The sequence below is a fragment of the Hyperolius riggenbachi genome, chromosome 5 (genome assembly GCF_040937935.1).
Source record: "Hyperolius riggenbachi isolate aHypRig1 chromosome 5, aHypRig1.pri, whole genome shotgun sequence".
NCBI classification, from domain to species: Eukaryota; Metazoa; Chordata; class Amphibia; order Anura; family Hyperoliidae; genus Hyperolius; species Hyperolius riggenbachi.
The window spans coordinates 64,122,082-64,148,260 of NC_090650.1; the positions used below are offsets into that span (position 1 = coordinate 64,122,082).

Below are 26,179 nucleotides of genomic sequence, written 5' to 3' on the forward strand. Positions count from 1 at the left end.
TGCTGCTGCTTATCTTTTAGAGCAGAGAGGAAATTCTGAGTTCAGGTCCACTTTATGTATGAATATAGTGTGCAGCCAATCAGCTTCCACCTCGCTTAGCCTGACATTCCCAATTTCCCATCAGTGACAAGAGTTGTGATTGGCTGTTGGCAGCCGCTGGTCAGTAGCCAGTCAGCATGACTGAGGCAATGCTGTGTAATCATGTCAGCAAGGAAGGCAGCACTGTACACAGTGACATAGCAGCCAGCCTGTGATATAACCTACAGCAGGCGGCCACTGTACACAGCTGAACCAAACACACTTCATCCTCTCTGTGCCCAGACAGGGACGTCACGTCACGCCTCCCAGCCAATCGGCGCAGGCGTAGCTGGAGTTCCGGCCAGTGGCTGTCTGGCATGGTGGGGGGTGCCGCTATCATTCCTCGCAGTGAAGCCGGGCAGGCCGGGTGTAGTGAGGAGCAGGCATGATCTGGCGGTGCAGAGCCGGGCTGCTGCGGCTGGGCCGGTGAGACAGGAGCTGTATAATGATGTGTGCTGCCTGTATGGGGAGCTCAGTGCCTGCTGTGTCCTCTTCCTGCAACACACGTGTTATTGTTTCTTCGGTGTCCTCCTATGGCTTCCTCCTCTCATGCTTCACTCATGTGTTCTGTGTCCTTTCATGGCTTCCTCCTCTCATGCTTCACTCATGTGTTCTGTGTCCTTTCATGGCTTCCTCCTCTCATGCTTCACTCATGTGTTCTGTGTCCTTTCATGGCTTCCTCCTCTCATGCTTCACTCATGTGTTCTGTGTCCTTTCATGGCTTCCTCCTCTCATGCTTCACTCATGTGTTCTGTGTCCTTTCATGGCTTCCTCCTCTCATGCTTCACTCATGTGTTCTGTGTCCTTTCATGGTTTCCTCCTTTCATGCTTCACTCACATGTGTTCTGTGTCCTATAGCTAAGTGCCTTGCTGGCTGTGTTGGGTCTCATAAGTTCCAACTTGTAGGAGACAAGGCTATTGTACTATATTTACTTTATTGCTATTGTACTTTACTAGATTTGACAAGGTTATGGATTTTTCCTATTAAAAGAATACCAGTTGCCTGACTCTCCTGCTGATCCTGTGTCTCTAATATGTTTAGCCACAGCCCCTGAACAAGCATGCATGGGCTCTGACTGAAGTCAGACTGGATTAGCTGCATGCTTGTTTCAGCTGTGAGATCCAGATACTGCAGCAAATTGGTCAGCAGGAGAGTCAGGCAGCTGGTATTGTTTAAAAGGAAACATCCATATCCCTCTCAGTTTAGGTTCCCTGGCTTTCCTCTTCCTCCTCACCATAGACGATCCAGCGCTGGGACCCCCAAAGCTTCTGCCGATAAGGGCTTGTCAACGGTGCACACAGGCACAGTAGCGTCTTTTGATGTCCTCTGGTAGAAATATCTGAGCCCGATGGGGTCTGTCCACTCTACTCTCTGACGTTGCTTGGGAAGGGAATAATGTTATCTCCCGTTGGTCGGTCCATGAAAGCAGGAAGTAGACATACTGCACATTTATTACAGTATTTGTATCAGCTGTAACAGCTTTAAAGGTTAATATAATCTGGTTATAGTAAAGGTTCTTATGCCGTTGCATATTTTTTTAGAACAAAAAGGAAGTTCTGAATTCAGTTCCGCTGTGAAGTTAAGACGTTTTAGGCCCCGTTCACACTGCACGCGTTTCCATCCGTGTCCGGGGGCCGACACGCAGGACATCAGACAGTGCATAGACTGCACTGTCTGATGTTCACACTGCATGCATTCTGTACCAGTGCGGTCCGAGAATGCATGCTGCACGCATTTTTGTCACTTCAGTGAATGGGATCAGCCACGCATAGAAATGCAGATGGCGTGCGTTCATACGTGTTCCGTTCCGAACGCACGGCCATCTGCGTTTCATAATGTGAACGTAGCCTTAGGCCCCTTTCAGACACCTAGCGATTGCAATCTTGCAGTCCACTATTTCGTGATTTTTTTTTTTTTTGGCAATTGCGTTTAATGAATGAGAATTGTGGCGCAATAAGCATGTAGCGTGTTTGCGGATGTGCCAAAATCAATGCAGTGAAAGTAATGCCATAGGAATACTTTTGCTGCACTTGTGCAGCAGCGCTGATCAGAAATATGTGAATTATGGGCGCAAAGCGCCTGGTTGTGAATGGGCCCTAGTGGCTGCAGCTCTAGCTACGTGCTTTGAGTTCTAGAGGAGAGATTAACAATTGTTAATAGACCTAACAAGTTTTGGATTCGCTTGTAAAAACTTTCCTATAAGTAGTGAAGATGACCTGAAAAACTGCTTGGCTTTGTAGACCTGTTTGGTAACGTGATCAATGGGAGCTGCTTTCAGGTTTTGTTGACTTTTAGCCATGATTGATTCCATTCCATGCAGGTAGGAGTAGGAGAACAAAAAAAATCCTTTGCCTTGTTAATAGCCTCCATTTGCAGTGTGGAGTGAAGGAATTTCCCTCAGGCATTATGTCTAGGCTGGGTTTTTTATCCCCAAAAAGAAGTGCTTTTGTGCAGTTGTTATGATGTGGTACCCTGGCCTGGGGGCCTGTGGGTCACTTTACAAAGGATAGCAGCTGCTCTCTTTTCCTCCAGATCAGAATGACTTGGCCACAAATGGTTATCATATGATCATATTTAGAACTATCTATCTCTTTTAGAACATTGCCTCTTTCAAAAACTTTCATTTGGTGTTGGATACACCTGATGCAAACCTGAAATAACTTATTAAAATTAAGTCTGTAGAACTCTTCTAAAATGGAGAGTCCTTGATTCTAAAGCCTTAAGAAGGTCCCCGTCTGAGACTATTGTTCAGGCCCACCTCTGCCAAGAATCTAGGATGTGTATAGCCTGGTACACACCTTCAATTTCGATTGACCAATATTACCACACGAGGGTAAATAATTTGAATAATATGAGCAGATTGTGTTGGTAAACTTTCATAATACATGGAGGTGGTAAAATTGGTCAATGATTTGCCCCCACCACACACCCTTGTACACCCATCTGATCTATTAGCCAGAATATGGCAGCACATGACAACAAAACAACTTATCTTGCAGTCTTCTCCACTGGGAATAGGAGGCACCGATCTGCACAGCTCTGAGCATGTGCGTAGCCTGGGAGTTTTAATTGATGGGGATTTAAACTTCAGAACTCACATCTCTGCTGTGGTGAAATCCTCCTATTTTCACCTGAAGTACATCACAAAAATCAAATACTTCATTACCCCCCCCATGCCCAGAAGATCTGCCAATGTTAATTCATGCCTTCATTACATCCAGATTGGACTGTTGCAATGCTCACTACACTGGCCTTCCAAAAAAGGACTTGTGCCGCCTACAGCTGATACAGAATACTGCTGCCAGACTGTTAACCAGCCAACCCTGTCACTGCCACATAACGCCAGCCCGGCACTTACTTCACTGGCTACCTATAAAATGGAGGGTCCTATTCAAGATCGGCCTACTGGCATTTAAATCCCTACATAACCTGAGCCCTGGATACAGTTACAGCTGCGTAGCAATCCCTGCAATCTCAGATCCACAGGTTCTAATAATCTAGCCATACCCATAGTCCACCTGGAAACTTTTGGTCCCAGAGCCTTCTGTCATGCTGCTCCTACGTTATGGAACTCCTTGCCTCAGCAGATCAGGACAGCTCCATCTCTGGACGTGTTTAAATCCAGACAGAATACCCACCTGTTCAGTTTGGCATTTGCAGAAATATAATTTCTCCCATCGTCCTCCAGGACGGCTGCTGCTGAGACATTGTATGTCTCCGGCGACACTGGAAACACCTGAAATAAATTTAAAATGTAAATGATGTGTGAGCCCATAAAGGAACTCCTCCCTCCCCAAGCCTTCAGTTTTTTGTTGTTTCCCATGCATGCTGGTCACCTGAATAGACAGGGAGTTTATTTTGTTCGGATACAGGATTTTGCCTGGGGCACCTGTATTATAGATAGGTAGGTTACCTTATGGCGGTTGGGGTCGGTGACGGGATGTTGCGACCCTTTCAGGAGATTGTGCGGTAGGTTTACCTGGTTTCCTGTATCTTTGAGGATAGGAGAGCCGCCATGGCCGCCTACTCTGGGCGTTCGGGGAGCGTGCAGCCGGGAGTGGATCTGGCCGGATCAAGTCTCGCGCGATGAGACTGTACGCATGTCATTTTCGCTTCCGGGACTGGTGGAGGGCAGGGGGCGGCGCCTGAAACCAGGAAGGACGGCTATACAAGCCGCACTTCAGCGCACGAGGGACGCCGCTCAGTTGCATAATGGAGCGGGTGCAGTCCTCCAACAATGCAGAGGAGAATACCCCGGCGGCCATTCCGACAGATAAAGGCGCAAGTCCGCGGGTATGTAAGGAAGCTCAGCTTTCTATCTCTCCCCATGTGCTATCAATAGCTAGTTTACTAAGCGCTGTTTGTTTTCTTTTGTGTTTTCTCCACAAAAAGCGGCAGCAAAGCAGAAAATTAAATGTAGGATTTGTAATGCTAGATTGCAGGAAGGAGCTACTAAAAATATATGTAGAGAATGTCATTTGGAATCAAAGAAGCCTTCGGGCCCTGGGGGGGAGGGTTCCCAGGCTGCAAAAGCTTTATTAGATTTAATGAATACTGTTAAAGAAGAAATTCCAAACACGTTTACTGCTTTTAGGTCTGCCCTGTCTGTAAATCGGGAACAGAGCCAGACACTGGGACTGGATTCTCAGTCCTCAGCAACCATCTCAGAACCAGTGCAGGAGGTAGCTGGTCAGTCTTCAGTTATTCAAACACCCGGTCAGCAGTCTCTCATTCAAGTGTCTGATAACTCGGGGGAGGAAGGGGCAGTAGATTCAGATACGTCAGAGAAATCGAAATCTGTAACATCGTCCCGGTATTTGTTTTCGGCAGAGGACACAAATGAATTATTAAAAGCTATATATGACTCTGAACAGTTAGTCAGATTTGCCGATCGCATCTGTTAGAGATGACATTTACAAGGGGTTAATTGTACAAACGATGAAGGTTTTTCCCATACACGACTCAATCAAGGAACTCATAAGATCCCAGTGGAGGGATCCGGAGAAACGGTTTTTTATTCCGAGATCTTTTAAAAGGAGATTCCCCTTTAAGGAGGAAGAGGAATCTCCTTGGACCAAGTGTCCGAAATTAGATGCTGCATTGGCGCAGTATTCAAAAAACTCTGACTTGTCTTTTGAAGATGCGGGATCCCTGAAGGATCCCATGGATAGAAAGGCAGAGGCGTTGTTAAAACGCGCATGGGACGCCGTATCCTTTTCATTTAAGCCAGCGATTGCTTCAATCTGCCTGGCTAGGAACTTGGTAAGATGGATTGATGGGTTGCAGAATCATCTTATTGCGGGGACTCCGCATGAGAAAATTCTCGAATCCTTGCCGGTTATTGCCAAGTCGGTGGCGTTCCTGGCTGACGCAGCCTCGGAAAGCGTAAGGGCCACAGCAAAAGCAGCAGCTCTCGTCAACTCCTCCAGACGAGCGGTTTGGTTAAACGCTTGGGAGGGGGACTCAGCTTCGAAACATAACTTGTGTTCCATGGAGTTCCAGGGCGAGTTGTTGTTTGGGAAGGACCTTGATTCGGTTTTAGAAAGATCCTCGGATAAGAATAAAAAATTTCCGGATAGAAGGAAAAAAATCCCTAAAAAACCCTTTGTCAATAAAAGACCCCCGTCTCGATCAGAATCAACAACAAGGGGAGCATTTCAGTCCAAAAGGTGGACATATAATGCAGGTAGGGGAAGGGGTTCATTTCTCTTTAACAAACCCCAAAACCCTACCAATAAGCAATCAAAATGACTATCAGGCTGTGGGGGGAAGGCTGAGTTTCTTTCTTCCGGCTTGGAAGGAGATAACCAAAAGTCCGTACATTTTGGATTTAATTCAATCAGGTTACAGAATCGAATTCAGTTCAGTCCCTCCTCTCAGCAAGTTAGTAACAGGAGTCCCAAGGGACCCTCGGAGAGCGCAAGCTCTAAGATATTCAATAATCTCGTTATTGGAAAAAAGAGTAATCGAAAGAGTTCCCCCCCCCCCCCCCCCAGGAACATTTTCGGGGGTTTTATTCGAGAGTCTTTCTAGTTCCCAAACCCTCGGGAAAGTTCAGGATGATTTTGAACCTAAAATCCCTGAACCCTTACATTGTGGAGAAAAAGTTCCGCATGGAAAGCATCACCTCTGTAAGAAATTCGATGATTCCAGATGCGTTTCTAGCAACGTTGGACTTAGAGGATGCTTATCTTCATGTACCAATACACCCGTCGTGCCTAAAATACCTCAGATTTGCAGTTCAGATCGGAGAGTCAATTTGCCACTATCAATATCGTGCCCTGCCGTTCGGGATTACATCCGCCCCGAGAATCTTCACAAAGGTGATAGCAGAGGTGAGTGCTTTCCTACATCTCCACAATGTAAGGGTTCTGCCCTACTTGGACGATTTCCTGTTTCTTGCAGAAACAGAGGAAACTTTAAAGAAGCAGCTAGATTTTTCAATACAATGGTTAACAAAACTGGGCTGGATCATAAGCGAAGAAAAGTCCAAAATGATTCCAACCCAGAGGCTTGTATTTCTGGGATTGTTATGGGACACAGAGACTCAGAAGGTGGTCCTGCCCGAAGACAAGATCTCCAGGTTAGTGCAGAAAGTACAAATATTCACGGGGGGGGGGGGGGGGGGAAAGAATGTGTCATTACGAGTCGTAATGTCTTTACTAGGGCAGATGTCCTCAACCTTCCCGGCAGTAGAATGGGCCCAGGCTCATTCAAGAGACACTCAGGCCTGGTTTCTGTCAGTTTGGGACAGGAATCAGAGGTCATTAGACGACTTGGTACAGGTGCCAGACCAAGTTCGAATGTCCCTCCAGTGGTGGACTTGTCGAGATCATTTGTCTCTAGGGAGACGTTGGTTTCAGACGGCCCCAATAAAAGTGTATACAGATGCCAGTTTAACAGGTTGGGGAGCTCATTGTTCAACATTTCAGGTCCAGGGTTATTGGGGTCAGGAAAAGATGGACAGTTCTTCCAATTTCAAAGAACTAATGGCTGTGAGACTGGGGCTTCTACAGCTCCAGGACCAAGTTGTGGGAAAGGAAGTCCTGGTTTACTCAGACAATATAGTGACGGTATCATACCTGAGGAAACGGGGGTACCAGAGTGGAAAATTTACGGGAACTTACGTTACAAATAATGTCCTGGGCGGAATCGAGCCTGATATCTCTGACAGCAGTACACATTCAGGGGATCAAGAACAGGTGGGCGGATTCACTGAGCAGAGGAATGACTATGGAGGCGGAGTGGCAGCTCAATCAAGAAGTCTTTTTACAGATAGTACAGAAATGGGGGTGGCCGGTAATAGATTTATTTGCGACCCCACAAAATGCGAAGGTAGAAGACTTCTGTTCCCTGTACCCCACAGTACCGGAAAATCGATTAGATGCCCTGATGGTGGATTGGCCTACGGGGCTCCTTTATGCCTTTCCCCCATTTCATCTAATTCCCAGGGTACTGAGGAAGGTAGAAATATCAGATTGCAGTGTGATATTCATAGGTCCATGGTGGCCCAGAAGGACCTGGTTCCCACGTATACAACAGCTAGCGGTAAAGGGCCCATGGCATTTAGGCAGCAGAGGGGACCTGTTGATGCAGGAAGGCCAACTACATCCCAATCCTCAAATGCTGAACCTCACGGCTTGGATACTGAAGAAAGCATCCTAGAGGGATGGGGGTTTTCAAAGAAGGTAGTTTCCACATTGGTTAGATGTAGGAAACTTACGACTAGGAAAAAGTACGAGAAAATTTGGAAGGCTTTTTTACTTTGGAAGGAAAGAAATGGGGTCAGAACGAATGACCTAAAGTTTATTTTAGAGTTTTTGCAGAGTGGAGAGGATCTAGGGTTAGCGATTAGTTCCCTAAGAGTCCAGATATCTGCTCTATCAGTTTTTCTTAATAGACAGTTGTCAAGAAACAATTTTATTAAAAACTTCCTTTCCTCAGTAGCCAGGACTCAGCCTATTCCAGAGAAATTAGTCCCGCCTTGGGATCTGTCATTGGTTCTTGACTTCTTGACGTCAGAGAGATTTGAGCCTTTGACAGACGTACCGTTGAAATTTTTATCAATTAAAGTGGCTTTTTTGGTGGCAATCACGACAGCAAGGAGGATAGGTGACATCCAATCCTTGTCTATTAAAGATCCATACATGATAGTACATCCAGACAGGATAGTTTTTAGGCCAGACCCAGCGTACTTACCAAAAGTGGCTTCGGCTTTCCATAGATCGCAGGAAATAATACTGCCTTCTTTTTCCGCAAATCCAACTAATGAACGGGAAAGAAAATGGAGCACTCTGGACGTTAGGAGAGCAATCTTGATATACCTCCAACGAACAGCGGAGTGGAGGAGGTCAAGTCATTTGCTGATCTCTTATGCGGGATCAAGTAAAGGCTTACAGACATCAAAGGGCACCATTTCTAGATGGGTGAGGAAAGTGATTGCGTTAGCTTACAAATCTTCAAATATTGCAGCTCCTTCCAGAATAACAGCCCACTCTACAAGATCCTTAGCAGCTTCATGGGCAGAAAGGTCAGGTGCAAGTCTAGAGCAGATCTGTAGGGCTGCAACCTGGTCTTCGCATACCACGTTCATCAAACATTATCGCGTGGAGCTACTGTCAAGCCAGGACCAAAGTTTTGGGCGCAAGGTCTTACAGGCCATCATCCCTCCCTAAGGTAAACATTTCTCGCTGGTCTCAGCAGCAGCCGTCCTGGAGGACGATGGGAGAAAGTCCCAGCTGCTTACCGGTAGCCGTGTTTCGGCGAGTCCTCCAGGACGGCTGCCTGAGTTCCCAACCCTATATGATGTATCTGTGTATATGTATATGTTATATATATGAATGGGTACTCGGTTTTGAACTGAAGGCTTGGGGAGGGAGGAGTTCCTTTATGGGCTCACACATCATTTACATTTTAAATTTATTTCAGGTGTTTCCAGTGTCGCCGGAGACATACAATGTCTCAGCAGCAGCCGTCCTGGAGGACTCGCCGAAACACGGCTACCGGTAAGCAGCTGGGACTTTTTGTTGTGTGAATACTTCATTCTACTACCAACTACTGAGGGAGCCTAAGCGCTTTGAGTCCTATGGGAGAAAAGCGCTATAGAAATGTTGTTGTTATACAGTGGTTTGCAAAAGTATTCGGCCCCCTTGAAGTTTTCCACATTTTGTCATATTACTGCCACAAACATGAATCAATTTTATTGGAATTCCACATGAAAGACCAATACAAAGTGGTGTACATGTGAGAAGTGGAACGAAAATCATACATGATTCCAAACATTTTTGACAAATAACTGCAAAGTGGGTTGTGCGTAATTATTCAGCCCCCTTTGGTCTTAGTGCAGTCAGTTGCCCATAAACATTGCCTGATGAGTGCTAATGACTAAATAGTGCACCTGTGTGTAATCTAATGTCAATACAAATACAGCTGCTCTGTGACGGCCTCAGAGGTTGTCTGAGGCCTGGTGCACACCAGAGGAGTTTTTTCTGTGCGTTTTGAGTTTTTAAATCTGCTGCTAATGTTATCCTATGTGTCTGTGCACACTGGAGCAATGAGGTTTTGTAAAAAAAAAACATAGCATTACATTGGGAAGAGCTTTTAGAGGTTTCAAAAGCTCTTCCCAATGTAATGCTATGGGGTTTTTTTTTTTACAAAACCTCATTGCTCCAGTGTGCACAGACACATAGGATAACATTAGCAGCAGATTTAAAAACTCAAAACGCTCAGAAAAACTCCTCTGGTGTGCACCAGGCCTAAGAGAATATTGGGAGCAACAACACCATGAAGTCCAAAGAACACACCAGAGAGGTCAGGGATAAAGTTATTGAGAAATTTAAAGTGAACCTAAAGGCATAATAAAAAAAAAAAAAAAAAATGAGATGAACTCACCTGTGGCTTCCCTCAGCCCCCTGCAGCCGATCGGTGCCCTCGCAGCTCCGCTTCGATGCCTCTGGACCTGCCGACGACGACTTACGGTTTCGCCATCACCGGCCGACAGGCATGGGAACGCGAGTGATTGTTCGCGTTCCCAGCCTGTATATCGCCCCCTGTGCTGCTATTGTGGCCAGCTTCTCTTGGGTTTCAGCAACATCAGCAATTTCTCGAGCTAGACAGGAGAAATACAGACTAACAGCTTGTACAATTAGCTAGCTGACTTGGGGGTTGAGTCATTTTGTAGGACGAGATCCCCACACTTTGACCCAATAGACTGCCTGTCACGTGACAGGCAGCCTATTGGGCCAATCAAAGTGCGGGGATCTCGTCCAACAAAGTCACTGGACCTGACAGGTTCCAGGGTGGGACAATTGGAGCGACTGTTAGTTTTTGGGGGAGCGCGAGTAAGTTAGTAGTGCATGCTACAGCAGAAGCGTGCCTACTCTGAAAATTTTATTTGCTGCCACACTAAACTACGCTGCTTGAGCAGTGTAGCTTAGTGAATCAACACCCACCGATTTGTATGTGAGCCAGGTGTAACCATCAAAAGAGCCACATCTGGATCCCGAGCCATAGGTTCCCTACCCCTGAGCTAAGGAGTAACACTTACAGTTTGGCGGAATGTGTCTGGGAGCGATCCAAGCAGATGGGGCTGGAGGAAGCCCCAGGTATGTATAAAATCTTTTTCATTTTCAGCTCTGGTACACTTTAATGTGTAAGTAATTTTGTTGTTTTACACAATGCCAATAAAGTGCTTGACTCCTGTATTTTTATTCCATTTAATACAATGTCTCTATAGATAATGAATTGTTACGTAAGTGGAAAACTCATGCCTTGAAACGAAATCTAATCTAATTTTGTTGTGTATTTTTGTTTTATTTCTTTATAGCACCCTGTATAAAAACTCCTGGCGGTGGCAAACTAGTTCTGCAAGTGAAAGAGCACTTAATTATAAACCTGGACAAGTAATACATGGATTCAAAGTAAATGAGGTACGATTTTGTGTCACTGTTTGGTGCTTTTTCCATGATTTTGGGATCAGTCTATTAATGGTTAGAGATGGCAGCATAAGGTGATTCTCTTACAAGTAGCCAAATTGATTCCATTGTGCGGAAGCCATGGATGTGCAGATGTCAAACCAACGAACATTGATTCTGGTAATACCTTTTAATGACTACCGTAAGTTAGTCATTAAGGTATTACTGGAATCAACGTTGTTGGTTTGACGTCAGCATTTCTGCTACTCTAGCGTAGACCAGACTTAAAGAGAATCTGTATTGTTAAAATCGCACAAAAGTGAACATACCAGTGCGTTAGGGGACATCTCCTATTGCCCTCTGACACAATTTTGCCGCTCCTCGCCGCATTAAAAGTGGTTAAAAACAGTTTTAAAAAGTGTGTTTATAAACAAACAAAATGGCCACCAAAACAGGAAGTAGGTTGATGTACAGTATGTCCACACATAGAAAATACATCCATACACAAGCAGGCTGTATACAGCCTTCCTTTTGAATCTCAAGAGATCATTTGTGTGTTTCTTTCCCCCTGCAGCTATCTTCCACTGAAGTGTCAGGCTGTTTCTTCCTGCAGAGTGCAGACAGCTCTGCCTGTATGTAATTCCTCAGTATGTGAAAGCCCAGCCAGCTCAGAGGAGTATTTATCCAGCTTGTAAAAGATAAGAGAGCAGAGAGAAGCTGCTCTAATCTAAATAACACACAGGCAGTGTGCAGAGAGGGGCCTGGAGGGGGGAGATGCATCACAGAACCACAACACTGAAGAACTTGGCAGCCTTCCAGACACAGGCTGACAAGTCTGACAAGAGAGAGATAAGTTGATTTATTACAGAGATGGTGATAGTAGAACGTGCTGCAGTAAGCCAGAACACATTAGAATAGCTTTTGGAACTTGTAGGATGATAAAAAACAGAATGCAATTTTTGTTACGGAGTCTCTTTAACCACTTTACCCCCGCGCATACGTATTTCTCCGCCCCTTTTTCCATCCTTTAAAAACCAGGGACGGAGAAACACGTACTTTCCGCGTTCCCGACGCTGCCCGCGCTCCCGCTCGTAAACACGCCGCCCGCCACTAGTAAAACCGCCGCCGCCCGCTCGCCCAGAGATCAATGAACGGGAAAATCCATTCCCGTTCGTTGATCTAAGCCCCGCAATGATCAGCTGCTCTCCTATGGGCAGCGCGATCATTGTGAGAAAAAACTCACGTGTCCATGCTCATTATACTTCCTCCAAGCTTCCGGAAGGAAGCTTGGAGGTCGCATTAAAACAAAAAGTTACTGTGGCCATCTTGTGGCCAAATAGTAAACTACACCCTACACATTTTTCACATACAAATAAATGACTTTTACACATAAAATTAACTCATTACCTCCCACACTCCCCATTTTTTTTTTTTTTTTTTGTAATTAAAAAAAAAATAAAAAATTTACAATTAAAAAAAATACATAAATAGTTACCTTAGGGACTGAACTTTTTAAATATTTATGTCAAGAGGGTATAACACTGTTACTTTATAAACTATGGGCTTGTAATTAGGGATGGATGCAAAACTGAAAAAAATGCACCTTTATTTCCAAATAAAATATTGGCGCCAAACATTGTGATAGGGACATAATTTAAATGGTTTTATAACCGGGACAAAAGGGCAAATACGTTTCATGGGTTTTAATTACAGTAGCATGCATTATTTAAAAACTATAATGGCCGAAAACTGAAAAATAATTATTTTTTTCCCCACATTTTTCCTATTTTCCCATTAAAACACATTTAGAAAAAAATAATTCTTGGCATAATGTCCCACCTAAAGAAAGCCTAATTGGTGGCGAAAAAAACAAGATATAGTTCATTTCATTGCGATAAGTAATAATAAAGTTATAGACGAATGAATGGAAGGAGCGCTGAAAGGTGAAAATTGCTCTGGTGCTCAGGGGGTAAAACCCCTCAGTGGTGAAGTGGTTAAACAACAAAAGGAAAAAACAACAAAGCTTAATGGAGCCTCCAATAGATCCAAAAAATAGAAAAACTTTATTGTAGATCAGTAATCAGCAATCAACTCAGTTAAAATCATTTAAAAACTTGAGGATCCCTCAGGGGGCCATGCCCACCTACCCCTCATTCACCTCCAGTCATACACTTCAATCGCGCCACCAATATTGACACTTGCGCTGCAGAACTTAAGTGTTAAAGGTGTTTGCTACTTTAAATCAACAATCCTCCGCAGGATATAAGGCCCAGTGCACACTGGGCGTATCCACCGGCCGCATCCGCTTGAAAATCCGTGTGGCTAATGTATCTCTATGGGCTGTTGCACACGTGCGGTTTGAGGTTTTTAGCAAGCCGCAAACGTGACTCTTGCTGCACGTTTGCGGTTTGCTTAAAACCTCAAACCGCCGCTGTGCACCAGCCCATAGAGATACATTAGCCATGCGGATGCTGATACGCCCGGCGGATCGTATACAAAATCCACTCGGTGTGCACCCGGCAAATATTGGCTCTCTGCTCCCAAAACCGCTAGCGTTTTGACGATCTGCTAGTGGTTTTGGTGTGCACTGGGCCTAACATGCTCTCATTCTTAGATTTGTCTCACTTTTATGGGAGCTTGGTGTAATTGCCTTCTTAAAACAGAAGGAAATTTGCAATAATTCAGTTATAAATGAACATTTGTGGTTACCCACAATGCACACCTACTAAATATGCAAATTATCCCTTTTTGCCCTTGTTAAGCCAAGCAAGCATCCAGAACCGCTGGTTTATAGCAAGCCTATAGCTTAACAAGCCATTTGCTAATCTAGGGACTGACTTGATCAGCCTAAGGCCACATACAGACATCAGACCATAGTCTTTGGAAAATGAAAGATCACAGACCAATCTTACCACCCTTCCTGTAGTATAAGAGCCATACTCTACACAGTCTTTTCTATGGTGCTGAACTCCACATCAGAAAAAAATCTTTGCAAGATGCTGCACACACAGATGCTGTACAGACACAAAAGATCAGTATCTGCAAAAGATCTGTTCCTGCCAAAAATCCATTCCTGCAAATTGCAATGATAGTCTATGAGATCTGCAGATCGTCATACACACATGATTTAACTGACATTCATCTGCAGATCTGAAAATCCATCCTGGTGGATCTTTTATGACCACTCTATAACTCACTTTTCCTGCTGTGCACAGCTCGACTGGATAGCGTGGTGTGCACTGAAGTCTGAGCGCGATCTACCCACCCCACACAATTTCCACAGGCTTAGCAGTGGGGTTCGAGCGCTCGTATACTTGCAGTGATGGGCGAAGCCGGCCACCTGGGACTCCTCCCACTTACATGTTTCGCCCAATGGGCTTCATCAGAGTGACGTCAGGGGGAGTGCTGAGACATCCAATAAGCTTTTTATACTTATGGCAATGACCATGTGACTGTCCCTGAGCAGCCATTTTTGTTTCTGGAGACTAAGTTTTAATTGCCCACATCTCTCGTTTTTAATCCTCCGGACATCCCACAGCATGGATTTCAATGCAATTTTTTTTGTCCCGATTATGTGGGCTAGTATAAAACAGGATTATAATGAAGCATATAATTTCATAACTTATTTAGCCATAGTTCTAGAGAGTGCATTAAAAAACAAAGAGGAAATAACAGCAATAGAGGACCAGTAAGTGTATGATCGCCCCCTCAGTGGTCGTTTTTCTTCCTGGAAATGCACACTAAGTTGCTTTTCAAAGAGGATGCTCACTATATTAGTATTAGTGTATTACTCTAGCGTAGACCACCCACGTGTGATGCCTTCGCGATTCGCCTACCAATGCGGCCTCTTCTCGTGCCCAGAAGAAGCCACATTGCGCGGCGTATCCCGACAGCGTCACACGCAGGTGGCTTACGATGATGGAGCAGCACTTGTGTGACGACATACAGGGGAGTGGCTTGAATAATGAGATCGGCCGTCGCGGGGGGTGAGTTGATCCGTTGGGGAGATTGCTTGCGGGTCGTTATACACACACCTGATTATCGGCTGAGGCGGTCGTTATTGGTCACTTCAGCAAACTTTACTCAGGCCTGTGTACGAGCCTTTATTGCTGTCTGTGGCACGTATTGGGGAGAATTCCAGAAAACCATGGGGCCTCATAGCAAATTTTGGTGCCCTTACCACCCCCCCCCCCCTCTAAAAAATAAATTGTCCTCCAGTATCAGTATCCAGAGGTTGCCCCCATGTATTGGTATCCAGAAGTATCCCCCACAGTATAGGCAACCAGAGGGGCACACCAGTATAGGTAGCCAGAAAATTTACCAATTTTCTATTTTTTTTTTTTTTTTTTTTTTTTTTTTGAGATTGGACATGTTGAATAATTCAGACAAACTTTACCAATAATTGTGTGGTGTGTTATAGATTGTCAAATTTGTATTCAAACAGGGTAAATTGTATATAACTATTCAGTACACACTAAACTTTGGTGTGTGTGTGTGTGTGTGTGTGTGTGTGTGTGTGTGTGTGTGTGTGTGTGTGTGTGTGTGTGTGTGTGTGTGTGTGTAAAGATGGAACAAGTATATTATGTAGGCTGAAAATAATATACATGGAATTGTTTTTTTGTAATACATAGTATGTATTGTACTTGGTTTATTTATGTAATTAATAATAATGGTCTGGCCAGGACGTGGCACTTGCTCCGATGTTTTTCCCGCGGCTGCGTCTACGTCACTACTGGTGTAGGCATTTGCCACGCCTTCTTCAAGACCTGAAGAAGGCGTGGTAAACGCCGAAACCGGTAGTGACATTGATCAGATTGGTAAAAATTAACCAAACTTAAAACATTGTAAAGATTGTGGCCACCTTTAGGCCCCTTTTACACTGGGACAATTTCTTTGCGTTGCGTTACCCTTTCTGCACGCAGGTTAATGCAACAGCAAAGCAAGTGTATGGGCCCCAGTGCACCACTGCTTCACGTTTTGCCGCCGTCCCGCCACAAAGTCGGCAGCGCTTCAGCGGCGACACAATGCATTGAAGTCGTGTGCGACGCAGTAATTTTAAAATTGGCGGTGGTGCGGCACACATGCGTGGAATTACGCAAATATGGCGGGGAAGCTGGGAATCTCAGTGATTTACTTCCTGTCCAGCAGGGAGTATGGCACTGGTCGAAGAGTGTGCTTGAGGCGGCACTATGCATATGATCCTGTCGGTGCACTCTGGCGCAGGGTCATATGAATCTACTTCTTGGCCATACAATAGGGGTGGAGCACCACAAAACTTTTACTCCGATATAAAACTGGCCTAAATGTTAAAGCAGATCTGAGTTGAAAAACTAACTATAACAAGTAACTTGTCTATATATCTTATCTAAAGTTTAGATAATTTACACAGCAAATCTAGCTACAAGCAGTTTCAACAGTTTATGATTTATTCCTGTGATGCAATGAGAGCAGCCATGTTCTGTTCTTTTTGTCACATTACACACAGGCAAGCTGCTGTGCATCTCCATCCCACAGCCTGTGAAAACTTTACTCCCCTCTCCTCCTCCCTCCTCCCCTCTGCCTCTAAAATCTCTGGCTAGTAACCTCCTCCTGCCCAGACAGAGCTCCCATTAGCCCTTGCTACATGAGTCTGAGAGTGCCAAGGCGCTCTGGAGAAGCTGTGGGCGAGGCTTGCTTAGTTTATAGGGAAATAGAGTATTAAAACAAAAAATGTATTTGGCTTGAGGAATGCCCTGTGAACTATATGAAAGGAACACAATTGTGCAATGAGTAAAAATGTATCTTGGATCCACTTTAAAGGGAACCTTAACTGAGAGGCATATGAATGTTTCCTTATAAACAATACCAGTTGCCTGGCAGTCCTGCTGATCTCTTTGGCTGCAGTAGTGGCTGAATCACACACCTGAAACAAGCATGCAGCTAATCCAGTCTAACTTCAGTCAGAGCACCTGATCTGCATGCTTATTGTTGGACTGTAGCTAAATGTATTAAGCCCCATCTACACGATACGATTCTTTATACGATTCGATTACGATTCGATTACGATTCTATTTACGATCCGATTAAAACCAACATGTCCGATCGGGATTCGATTCAATTCGATTTGCCATTGTTTTGCAATAGCAAATCGAATTAAATCGAATTGAATCCCAATCGAACATGTTGGATTTAATCGGATCGTAAATAGAATCGTAATCGAATCGTATAAAGAATCGTATCGTGTAAATTGGGCTTTAGAGACACAGGATCAGGAACATGTTGGATTTAATCGGATCGTAAATAGAATCGTAATCGAATCGTATAAAGAATCGTATCGTGTAAATTGGGCTTTAGAGACACAGGATCAGCAGGAGAGTCAGGCAAATGGTATTATTTTAAAAGAAACAATCCATATCACTCTGTTTAGGTTCCCTTTAAGCCTCTTGGTCGCTCTTTATACACACCCCTTTAATGGCCTCTTGTTTTGTTACAGGTCACGCCTATTCCTGAGTTCTTCTTAACCGCAGTGAAGCTCAGCCATGAGGGCACAGGAGCCAAATACTTACACCTGGCCAGAGATGACGCCAACAATTTGTTCAGGTGACATGCTTGGCAAAGACTTCTCTGTGCTGCCGTCGTGCAGAGTGTACTTCTGTTATATCTGTACTATGCTGCTTCCTTCTATTATAGTTATGTAACGTGTCATTCCATTGCCACTAAAAATGAATACTATAAAATCTCTCTGCACTGTACAAGTCCTTTTGTAATTTAAGGTTGTTTAAAAATGGTATTTCCCTTTGAGTCAGCTGCTAGCTATGAGTTTCTTAATTTCCACAATGCTAAAATTGCCTTTCTTGGAGCCAGGACAAAAGTTATTATTACTGTAATATAGAGCTGACAAAGGATGAGCGAGATCAATTTAGTGAAAAGCGAAATTGTCCCGGAGCATGTGGTGGTCGCCTTCTGAACCAGAACTTCCGCTGTGAAGGAGGAAGTGTGGGGTAGTTATAGAGCGGCATGGAGCGCATTGGCGAGAGGTGGTGGCTTAGGTGAGTAAACCTCCTCTGTGCGGCCCGCACCCCCTGCACTGTCAGAGACCATTTCACTTTTTGCGAAATTGATATTGCTCATCCCTAGTTCTGACATCTCCTGGAACGCTTTACAGAGTATACAGCCGTGCCAGTAACAGTCCCTCAGAGGAGCTCACAATAAAAATCCTAAGCTCCATGAAGTGGGCCCCCCTACAATAAGAACAAATAAAATTTCTTCATGTCTGGTTGGTGCTACTTTTGTGCTGCAAAAATTAAGATTTGTGCTGCTTTCATTTTGAGGATAATAGCACTTATTTCAACACCATCACCCAGCCCCCGTACAACAACATACAGACATGAAACTAGCACGAGTTGGGTAGTGCTATGCATGTGCTCATTTGTGCTGCAAAAAATCATCTTTCTATCTTTTTTATAGTTTTTGAGATATTCACATTTTTGTAAAGGTCAAAAGTTCACTCAACCCCCCCCCCCCCCCCCCCCCAAACATTACAAAGGCTGGGTGGCAGATAAGCTCATTTGCAAGCACTGGATGTTACCAATACGTCTGCTTCCATGAATCAGGAAGTACAATTACTGCAATAAATCTGCACTGTTTCTATCAGCTGTAACAAATGTTTTTTTATTTAAGGGTTATGCTGTTTTGTATCTTTTAGAGCAGAGGATGTTCTGAGTTCAGGTCCACTTTGAAGGACAACTGTAGTGAGAGGAATATGGAGGCTGCCATATTTATTTCCTGTTAAACAATACCAGTTGCCTGGCAGCCCTACTGATCTATATGCCTCCAGTAGTTTATGAATGACACCAGAAACAAGCATGCATATAACCTTGTCAGATCTGACAATGTCAGTAACCCCTGATCTGCTGCATGCTTGTTCAGGGTCTATGGTTAAAAGTATTAGAGGCAGAGGGGCAGCAGGATAGCCAGGCAACTGGTATGGCTTAAAAGAAAATAAATATGGCGGCCTCCATATCCCTCTCACTACAGTTGTCCTTTAACCACACGAGCACTGCAGAAGTGTTTGTCATTTACTTACACCAGGGGTGCCCACACTTTTTCGGCTCGCGAGCTACTTTAAAATTTGCCGAGGCCAGGAGATCTACCAACGTCCCAAATGCTAAGCACGCGTTAGCCAGGTATATGTGCCTGCAGCATAGGTTACGTGCCCTCAGTATAGGTTAGCCTGGTATATGGGCCCTCAGTGAAGGTTAGCCTGGTATATGGGCCCCCAGTGTAGGTTAGCCAGGTATATGGGCCCCCAGTGTAGGTTAGCCAGGTATATGGGCCCCCAGTGTAGGTTAGCCAGGTATATGGGCCCCCAGTGTAGGTTAGCCAGGTATTGGTGCCCCCAGTGTAGGTTAGCCAGGTATTGGTGCCCCCAGTGTAGCTTAGCCAGGTATTGGTGCCCCCAGTGTAGCTTAGCCAGGTATTGGTGCCCCCAGTGTAGCTTAGACAGGTATAGGTACCTGCAGCGTAGGTTAGCCAGGGTCCTCTGGACTCCTGGAACCTCCGGCAGGCAGGCCGCTGGCCAATATGAATGGCGGGGAGAAGACGGCAAGACGCGGCGAGGAGAGAGGCGGCGCGGCCGCTACGTCACGGCTGGGGCAGCGCCGGGCATGTTACCAGCACGCACGTTGCAGGCTGCCCGGCGCCGCCCCCAGCCATGACGTAGCGGCCGCGCCGCCTCTCTCCTCCCTCTCTGCTCGCCGCGTCTTCTCTCCCCGTCTCCCGGCGTGCATTCTTATTGGCCAGCAGCTAAAGATGATGAGCTGCTGGCCGCAAAATTTAATGAGACGCGGCCAAGAGGCCGCGATCTACCGAGGAGGCGGTCGCGATCTACCGGTAGATCGCGATCGACCTATTGGGCAGCCCTGACTTACACCAATCCTGAGCCAGCTGGGTTTCAATACTTGAAATTTTCACCTAGTAGTGGGATTCGTTTATCACGACTCTAGAATATTGGAAAGCCTGAGGGCTCTGTCTAACCAGGACTAGATATTTGAAAAAATAAAAAAAAATTCTGTTGCATTTCAAGTTTTCTGATCTTCTGTTACATAACATTACATTGTTCTAATGAGCTCTGGAAGTAACACAAGTTGGTGTGTGTTGCAGTGTGCAGTTCCGGACGACTCCTATGGACAGCACGGGGGTCCCACACATACTGGAACACACGGTCTTGTGTGGCTCCCAGAAATATCCTTGCCGAGACCCATTCTTCAAGATGCTCAACCGCTCGTTATCCACGTTTATGAATGCCTTCACAGGTAATTGTGCTGCTAAATGGTTCCTAGGATTTTCTGTTTGAGTGTGTCCAACAAGACCAGGCACCTAACAATTGCACTTTTCTCCTGGGGACTAGAAGCACTCCAGGGCTTAAGCCACCTAGGCATCCTAAGTGGCCTGAAGCGCTTTGACCAGGATCGACCAGGGTACCAAAGATTCCTTATTGTTTTACCTACTGGCTTGAACCGGGATTCCAAACCCTGGTCAAAGGCTCAAAGTCCACATCAAAGGAAACCGTATGCTATCCAGCTTACCTTGGAGTGGAACCTTCATTTGGTTAGTTAGGATAGCATCGTGTTCATGCTGGTTCCACATACCATCGACCATTCCTCTCCTCGTGTTCATGCTTGTTCCCCTTACCATTGACCATTCCTCTCCTCGTGTTCATGCTGGTTCCACATACCATCGACCATTCCTCTCCTTGTGTTCATGCTTGTTCCCCTTACCATTGACCATTCCTCTCCTCGTGTTCATGCTGGTTCCACATACCATTGACCATTCCTCTCCTCCTGTTCATGCTGGTTCCACATACCATTGACCATTCCTCTCCTCGTGTTCATGCTTGTTCCCCTTACCATTGACCATTCCTCTCCTAGTGTTCTTGGTGGTTCCACATACCATTGACCATTCCTCCCCTCGTGTTCATGCTGGTTCCCCTTACCATTGACCATTCCTCTCAGCGTGTTCATGCTGGTTCCACATACCATTGACCAGTACAGAAAAAATATCTCCGGTGGGCATGTGCAGAAAGCTCCTGGCGACGGGAGCCAGATTGAGGACACGTGCGTATTGACCGTCAGCTCACTGGGATTAGAAGAGGGGCACTGTACGGGATTGCAGCACCGCGCAGTGGCGTGGGCACAGGGCGGCTGCAGGAGGCTGGTTAAAGCCCCTGTTTCTTGGGGAGGATTTTTGGCTTTAGGTTTACTTTATACAAAAAAAAAACCTGAGTTGAAAAGAATATGGACATTTATTAATCTGCTTAAATTGTTTTATGAAATTTACTAAGCAGGCTTCTCTCAGTATGGAGGATACCCATCAGCTCTTGAGTTCATTAGCAGTCTGTACTCCCACCTCCCACTAGATTGTATGCACTTTATTGATAAATTCCACCTCCCACCATCCGTTAGTTGTCTGTAGATGCATAAGGCAATTACATGGAAGAACTGGGACAATGTAGCCTGGAAGTGAGGAAACCACTGATTGCAGGAATAATGTTCAATAAACTGAATTGCTCACTGTCCTCTAACTTACCATATTGTTTTTGTAAGCATGGTTATAAACAGGGCTGTGGAGTCGGAGTCAGAGCAATTTTGGGTATATGTAGTTGGAGTCAGTCATTGGTTTCAATAAACTGAGAAGTCGGAGTCTGATGATTTTTGAACCAAATGCATAGCCTTTGAAAAAATTAGACTAAGGAGTTGGAGCAATTTTGGGTACCTGGAGTCGGTGGTTTCATACACTGAGGCGTCGGAGTCGGATGATTTTTGTACCAACTCCACAGCCCTGTTTATAAATTGTATGTTTTAGTTTTGATTTCAGCTATTTGGAGATCAGTGTTAACTAAAGCAAACTACTCCTTTAATCTTTGCTTTCCAGCAAGTGACTACACCATGTACCCGTTCTCCACCCAGAACCCCAAGGACTTCCAGAACCTCCTCTCTGTGTATTTAGATGCCGTATTCTTCCCACAACTCCGAGAGCTGGATTTCTGGTAATCACAAATTCAAAGACAAATCTAATGTTATGCTGTCTGTGAATCTGAAGTGTGACACTTGGTCAATGGACTTTTTCTGTTCCAGGCAAGAAGGTTGGAGATTAGAACATGAAAATCTCAGCGATTCTAGCTCTCCTCTGACCTTCAAAGGCATTGTCTTCAATGAGATGAAGGGAGCATTCGTAAGTTTCTATTTATCTTCGATGATATGTGTCAGAGGCACAACTATAAATACGGGACATAGTCTTTGGACTGGTACATTTCCTCATGGGGGATTTACAAAACATCCCTTATGCTCTCTATACACTCCCTAAACAGGCCTGCCTACTCATATGCATTCTATTTTAGCAGCTGGACTGTGCCAATGCTGTGTACTTTGAACGAAAAAAGAAATGCTGAGAATCCCTCTTGATATTAGTCTTTAATACCAGTCAGAAACCAGTTCAGATTAATAATACCTACTGTGACGGCTACATAAGAAAAAGGTCATTTACAGTGCATTTTACTCTAGCGATATGTACAGTGGGTTGCAAAAGTATTCGGCCCCCTTGAAGTTTTCTACATTTTGTCATATTACTTCCACAAACATTAATCAATTTTATTGGAATTCCACATGAAAGACCAATACAAAGTGGTGTACACGTGAGAAGTGGAACGGAAATCATACATCATTCCAAACATTTTTTAAAAATAAATAACTGCAAAGTGGGGTGTGCATAATTATTCAGCCCCCTTTGATCTGAGTGCAGTCAGTTGCCTATAGACATTGCCTGATGAGTGCTAATGACTAAATAGAGTGCACCTGTGTGTAATCTAATGTCAGTACAATACAGCTGCTCTGTGAGGGCCTCAGAGGTTGTCTAAGAGAATATTGGGAGCAACAACACCATGAAGTCCAAAGAACACACCAGACAGGTCAGGGATCAAGTTATTGAGGAATTTAAAGCAGGCTTAGGCTACAAAAATATTTCCAAAGCCTTGAACATCCCACAGAGCACTGTTCGTTCAAGCGATCATTCAGAAATGGAAGGAGAATGGCACAACTGTAAACCTACTAAGACAAGGCCATCCACCTAAACTCACAGACCGAACAAGGAGAGCGCTGATCAGAAATGCAGTCAAGAGGCCCATGGTGACTCTGGACGAGCTGCAGAGATCTACAGCTCAGGTGGGAGACTCTGTCCATAGGACAACTATTAGTCATGCACTGTACAATGTTGGCCTTTATGGAAGAGTGGCAAGAAGAAAGCCATTGTTAACAGAAAGCATAGGAAGTCCTGTTTGCAGTTTGCCACAAGCCATGTGGGGGACACAGCAACCATGTGGAAGAAGGTGCTCTGGTCAGATGAGACCAAAATGGAACTTTTTGGCCAAAATGCAAAACGCTATGTGTGGCAGAAAACTAACACTGCACATCACTCTGAACACACCATCCCCACTGTCCAATATGGTGGTGGCAGCATCATGCTCGGGGGGTGTAACTCTTCAGCAGGGACAGGGAAGCTGGGCAGAGTTGATGGGAAGATGGATGGAGCCAAATACAGAGAAAACTTGGAAGAAAACCTCTGCAAAAGACTTGAGGTGGAGGTTCACCTTCCAGAAGGACAACGACCCTAAACATAAAGCCAGGGCAACAATGGAATGGTTTACAACAAAACATATCCATGTGTTAGAATGGCCCAGTCAGTCCAGATCTAAATCCAATCGAGAATCTGTGGCAAGATCTGAAAACTGCTGTTCACAAACGCTGTCCATCTAATCTGACTGAGCTGGAGCTGTTTTGCAAAGAAGAATGGGCAAGGGTTTCAGTCTCTAGATGTGCAAAGCTGGTAGAGACATACCCTAAAATACTGGCAGCTGTAATTGCAGCAAAAGGTGGTTCTACAAAGTATTGACTCGGGGCTGAATAATTACGCACACCCCACTTTGCAGTTATATATTTGTAAAAAATATTTGGAATGATGTGTGATTTTCATTCCACTTCTCACATGTACACCACTTTGTATTGGTCTTTCACGGGGAATTCCAATAAAATTGATGCATGTTTGTGGCAGTAATGTGACAAAATGTAGAAAACTTCAAGGGGGCCCGAATACTTTTGCAAACCACTGTATATATACACAAATATTTGAAATGTTATAATTCATCATAGTGTATGTTTAGCAAGTTGATGCGTGTACAAAAATTAAACTCTGACCAGCTAGTTGCCTTTCATCTTAATAAATCCCCACTCAAGTATATTAACAGAATACCAAAGCAGGCCATACATGCATCAATTTTTAGATCACACTGATCAAGTCTGCTGGAAGCCTATGGCGCTGTGAGTCTCATCTATCGTAATTTTAATCGACGGCAAAAGTCAATTGATCAGATGGAAACATTTTGGTTGTTCAGACGTGGAGGTGTAGTGGGGGTAGATTGATGACCCATAGTGCTGAAAAGTATCAGACATTGCAACATTGCAGTTTGATAGATTTTCAGTAGATTTCTTGAAAATCTGTTGAAAAATCTGTGTATGCAGTGTATGGGGGATTTGATCCCTCTGATCAGAGAGGGAGCGATCTGTTTGCCATTTTTAGTGGTAATCTGTATGTATATGAGCACCTTAAGTGTTCTTGTACCTAACCATAGGTAGAGGTGTTTTTTACTTTTTGTTTTGTTTTTAAGAGTTCTATTCCACTTTAATTTTTCGCCTCTGTTAATTGGAACATACAGTGTAACATTGTTTTGTGTTTTACAGACAGACAATGAGAGAGTGTACGCACAGCAGCTACAGAACAAGCTTCTTCCCGACCACACGTACTCTGTAGTGTCTGGAGGAGAACCGTTAGACATTCCAGACCTCACCTGGGAGCAGCTCAAACGCTTCCACGCCACGCACTACCACCCAAGCAATGCCAGGTACAAAACCACGCCACGCACTACCACCCAAGCAATGCCAGGTACAAAACCACACCACGCACTACCACCCAAGCAATGCCAGGTACCGAACTACGCCACTTGCTACCACCCAAGCAATGCCCGGTACCAAACCACGCCACCCACTACCACCCAAGCAATGCCAGGTACCAAACCACACCACGCCCTACCACCCAAGCAAGGACAGGTACCAAAGCTTGCCACTCACTACCACCCAAGCAATGTCCGGTACCAAACCACGCCACTTGCTACCAGGGCTGTGGAGTCGGAGTCGTGGAGTCGGGCAATTTTGGGTGCCTGGAGTCGGAGTCGAGAAAAAATGCACCGACTCCTAATGAATTTGTAACTGTAATTAAAATAGAAAATATGATAAAATGTTCTATTTCTCAGATAATGGTCATTAAAAATAATGTATATATACAGTAATAGCTGTGCTTAGTCTACAAAAATGAAATAAACCAATCAAAATTAGTTACTTGTGCTGCTTCAATAAAGCAGTCCCCGTATTTTTAAAGTCAGATATACATATCTGATTGTGACTGTATATATGATGTGTACACAGGAATCTCTTATATACACTAAATAACATCTATACTGTAAGTATAAAGCCTGATGTGTAGCTGTGTCACTAATAGAGATGGTCAACGAGATGGAAATAATTCTGCATTGATGCTGATTTATGCAAATGTATGCACTCCCTTTGCTGATGAAATCAAATAATTTGATATGTTGTTAAAATTTGGTTTGGTGACTACAAATTAAAGGGAAACTGAGACGGATGAAAAGTAAAGTTTTATACATACCTGGGGCTTCCTCCAGCCCCCTTCAGGCTAATCAGTCCCTCACTGTCTTCCACCACCCGGATCTTCTGCTATGAGTCCTGGTAATTCAGCCAGTCAGCGCTGTCCGGCCGCATGCCGCTCCCACAGCCAGGAACATTCTACACCTGCGCAATAGTGCTGCACAGGTGTAGTATGCTCCTGGCGGCGGAGTGTGTGCATGCGCACTACGCCTGACTGGCTCAAGTACCTGGACTCATAGCAGAAGATCCAGGTGGTGGAGGAGGACAACGAGGGACTGATTATCCTGAAGGCGGCTGGAGGAAGCCCCAGGTATGTATAAAACTTTAATTTCATCTGTCTCAGGTTTACTTTGTTACACAGTAGTACTATACATATGCACTCCCCACAGAGCTGCAGTGAATCCACTGAGAATGCTGTGCACATTGAACACAGAGGT

The 26,179-nt window shown here is 44.7% G+C and overlaps 1 protein-coding gene across 3 annotated transcripts in view; it reads left to right on the top strand.

Annotated features, from left to right (window-relative positions):
* Window positions 1-208: 208 nt before the first annotated feature.
* The window catches only part of PITRM1 (pitrilysin metallopeptidase 1), a 98,091-nt gene continuing 72,120 nt past the window's right edge, over window positions 209-26,179 (top strand). Inside the window, exons 1-7 of one of the 3 annotated variants that reach the window (XM_068235796.1) lie at window positions 209-504; window positions 10,905-11,007; window positions 17,465-17,571; window positions 20,134-20,285; window positions 21,904-22,018; window positions 22,107-22,203; window positions 24,762-24,922. In XM_068235796.1, the coding sequence (XP_068091897.1) occupies window positions 464-504; window positions 10,905-11,007; window positions 17,465-17,571; window positions 20,134-20,285; window positions 21,904-22,018; window positions 22,107-22,203; window positions 24,762-24,922 (776 nt within the window). In that variant the 5' untranslated portion in view covers window positions 209-463. The other 2 variants (XM_068235800.1, XM_068235798.1) reach the window with 2 other exon arrangements.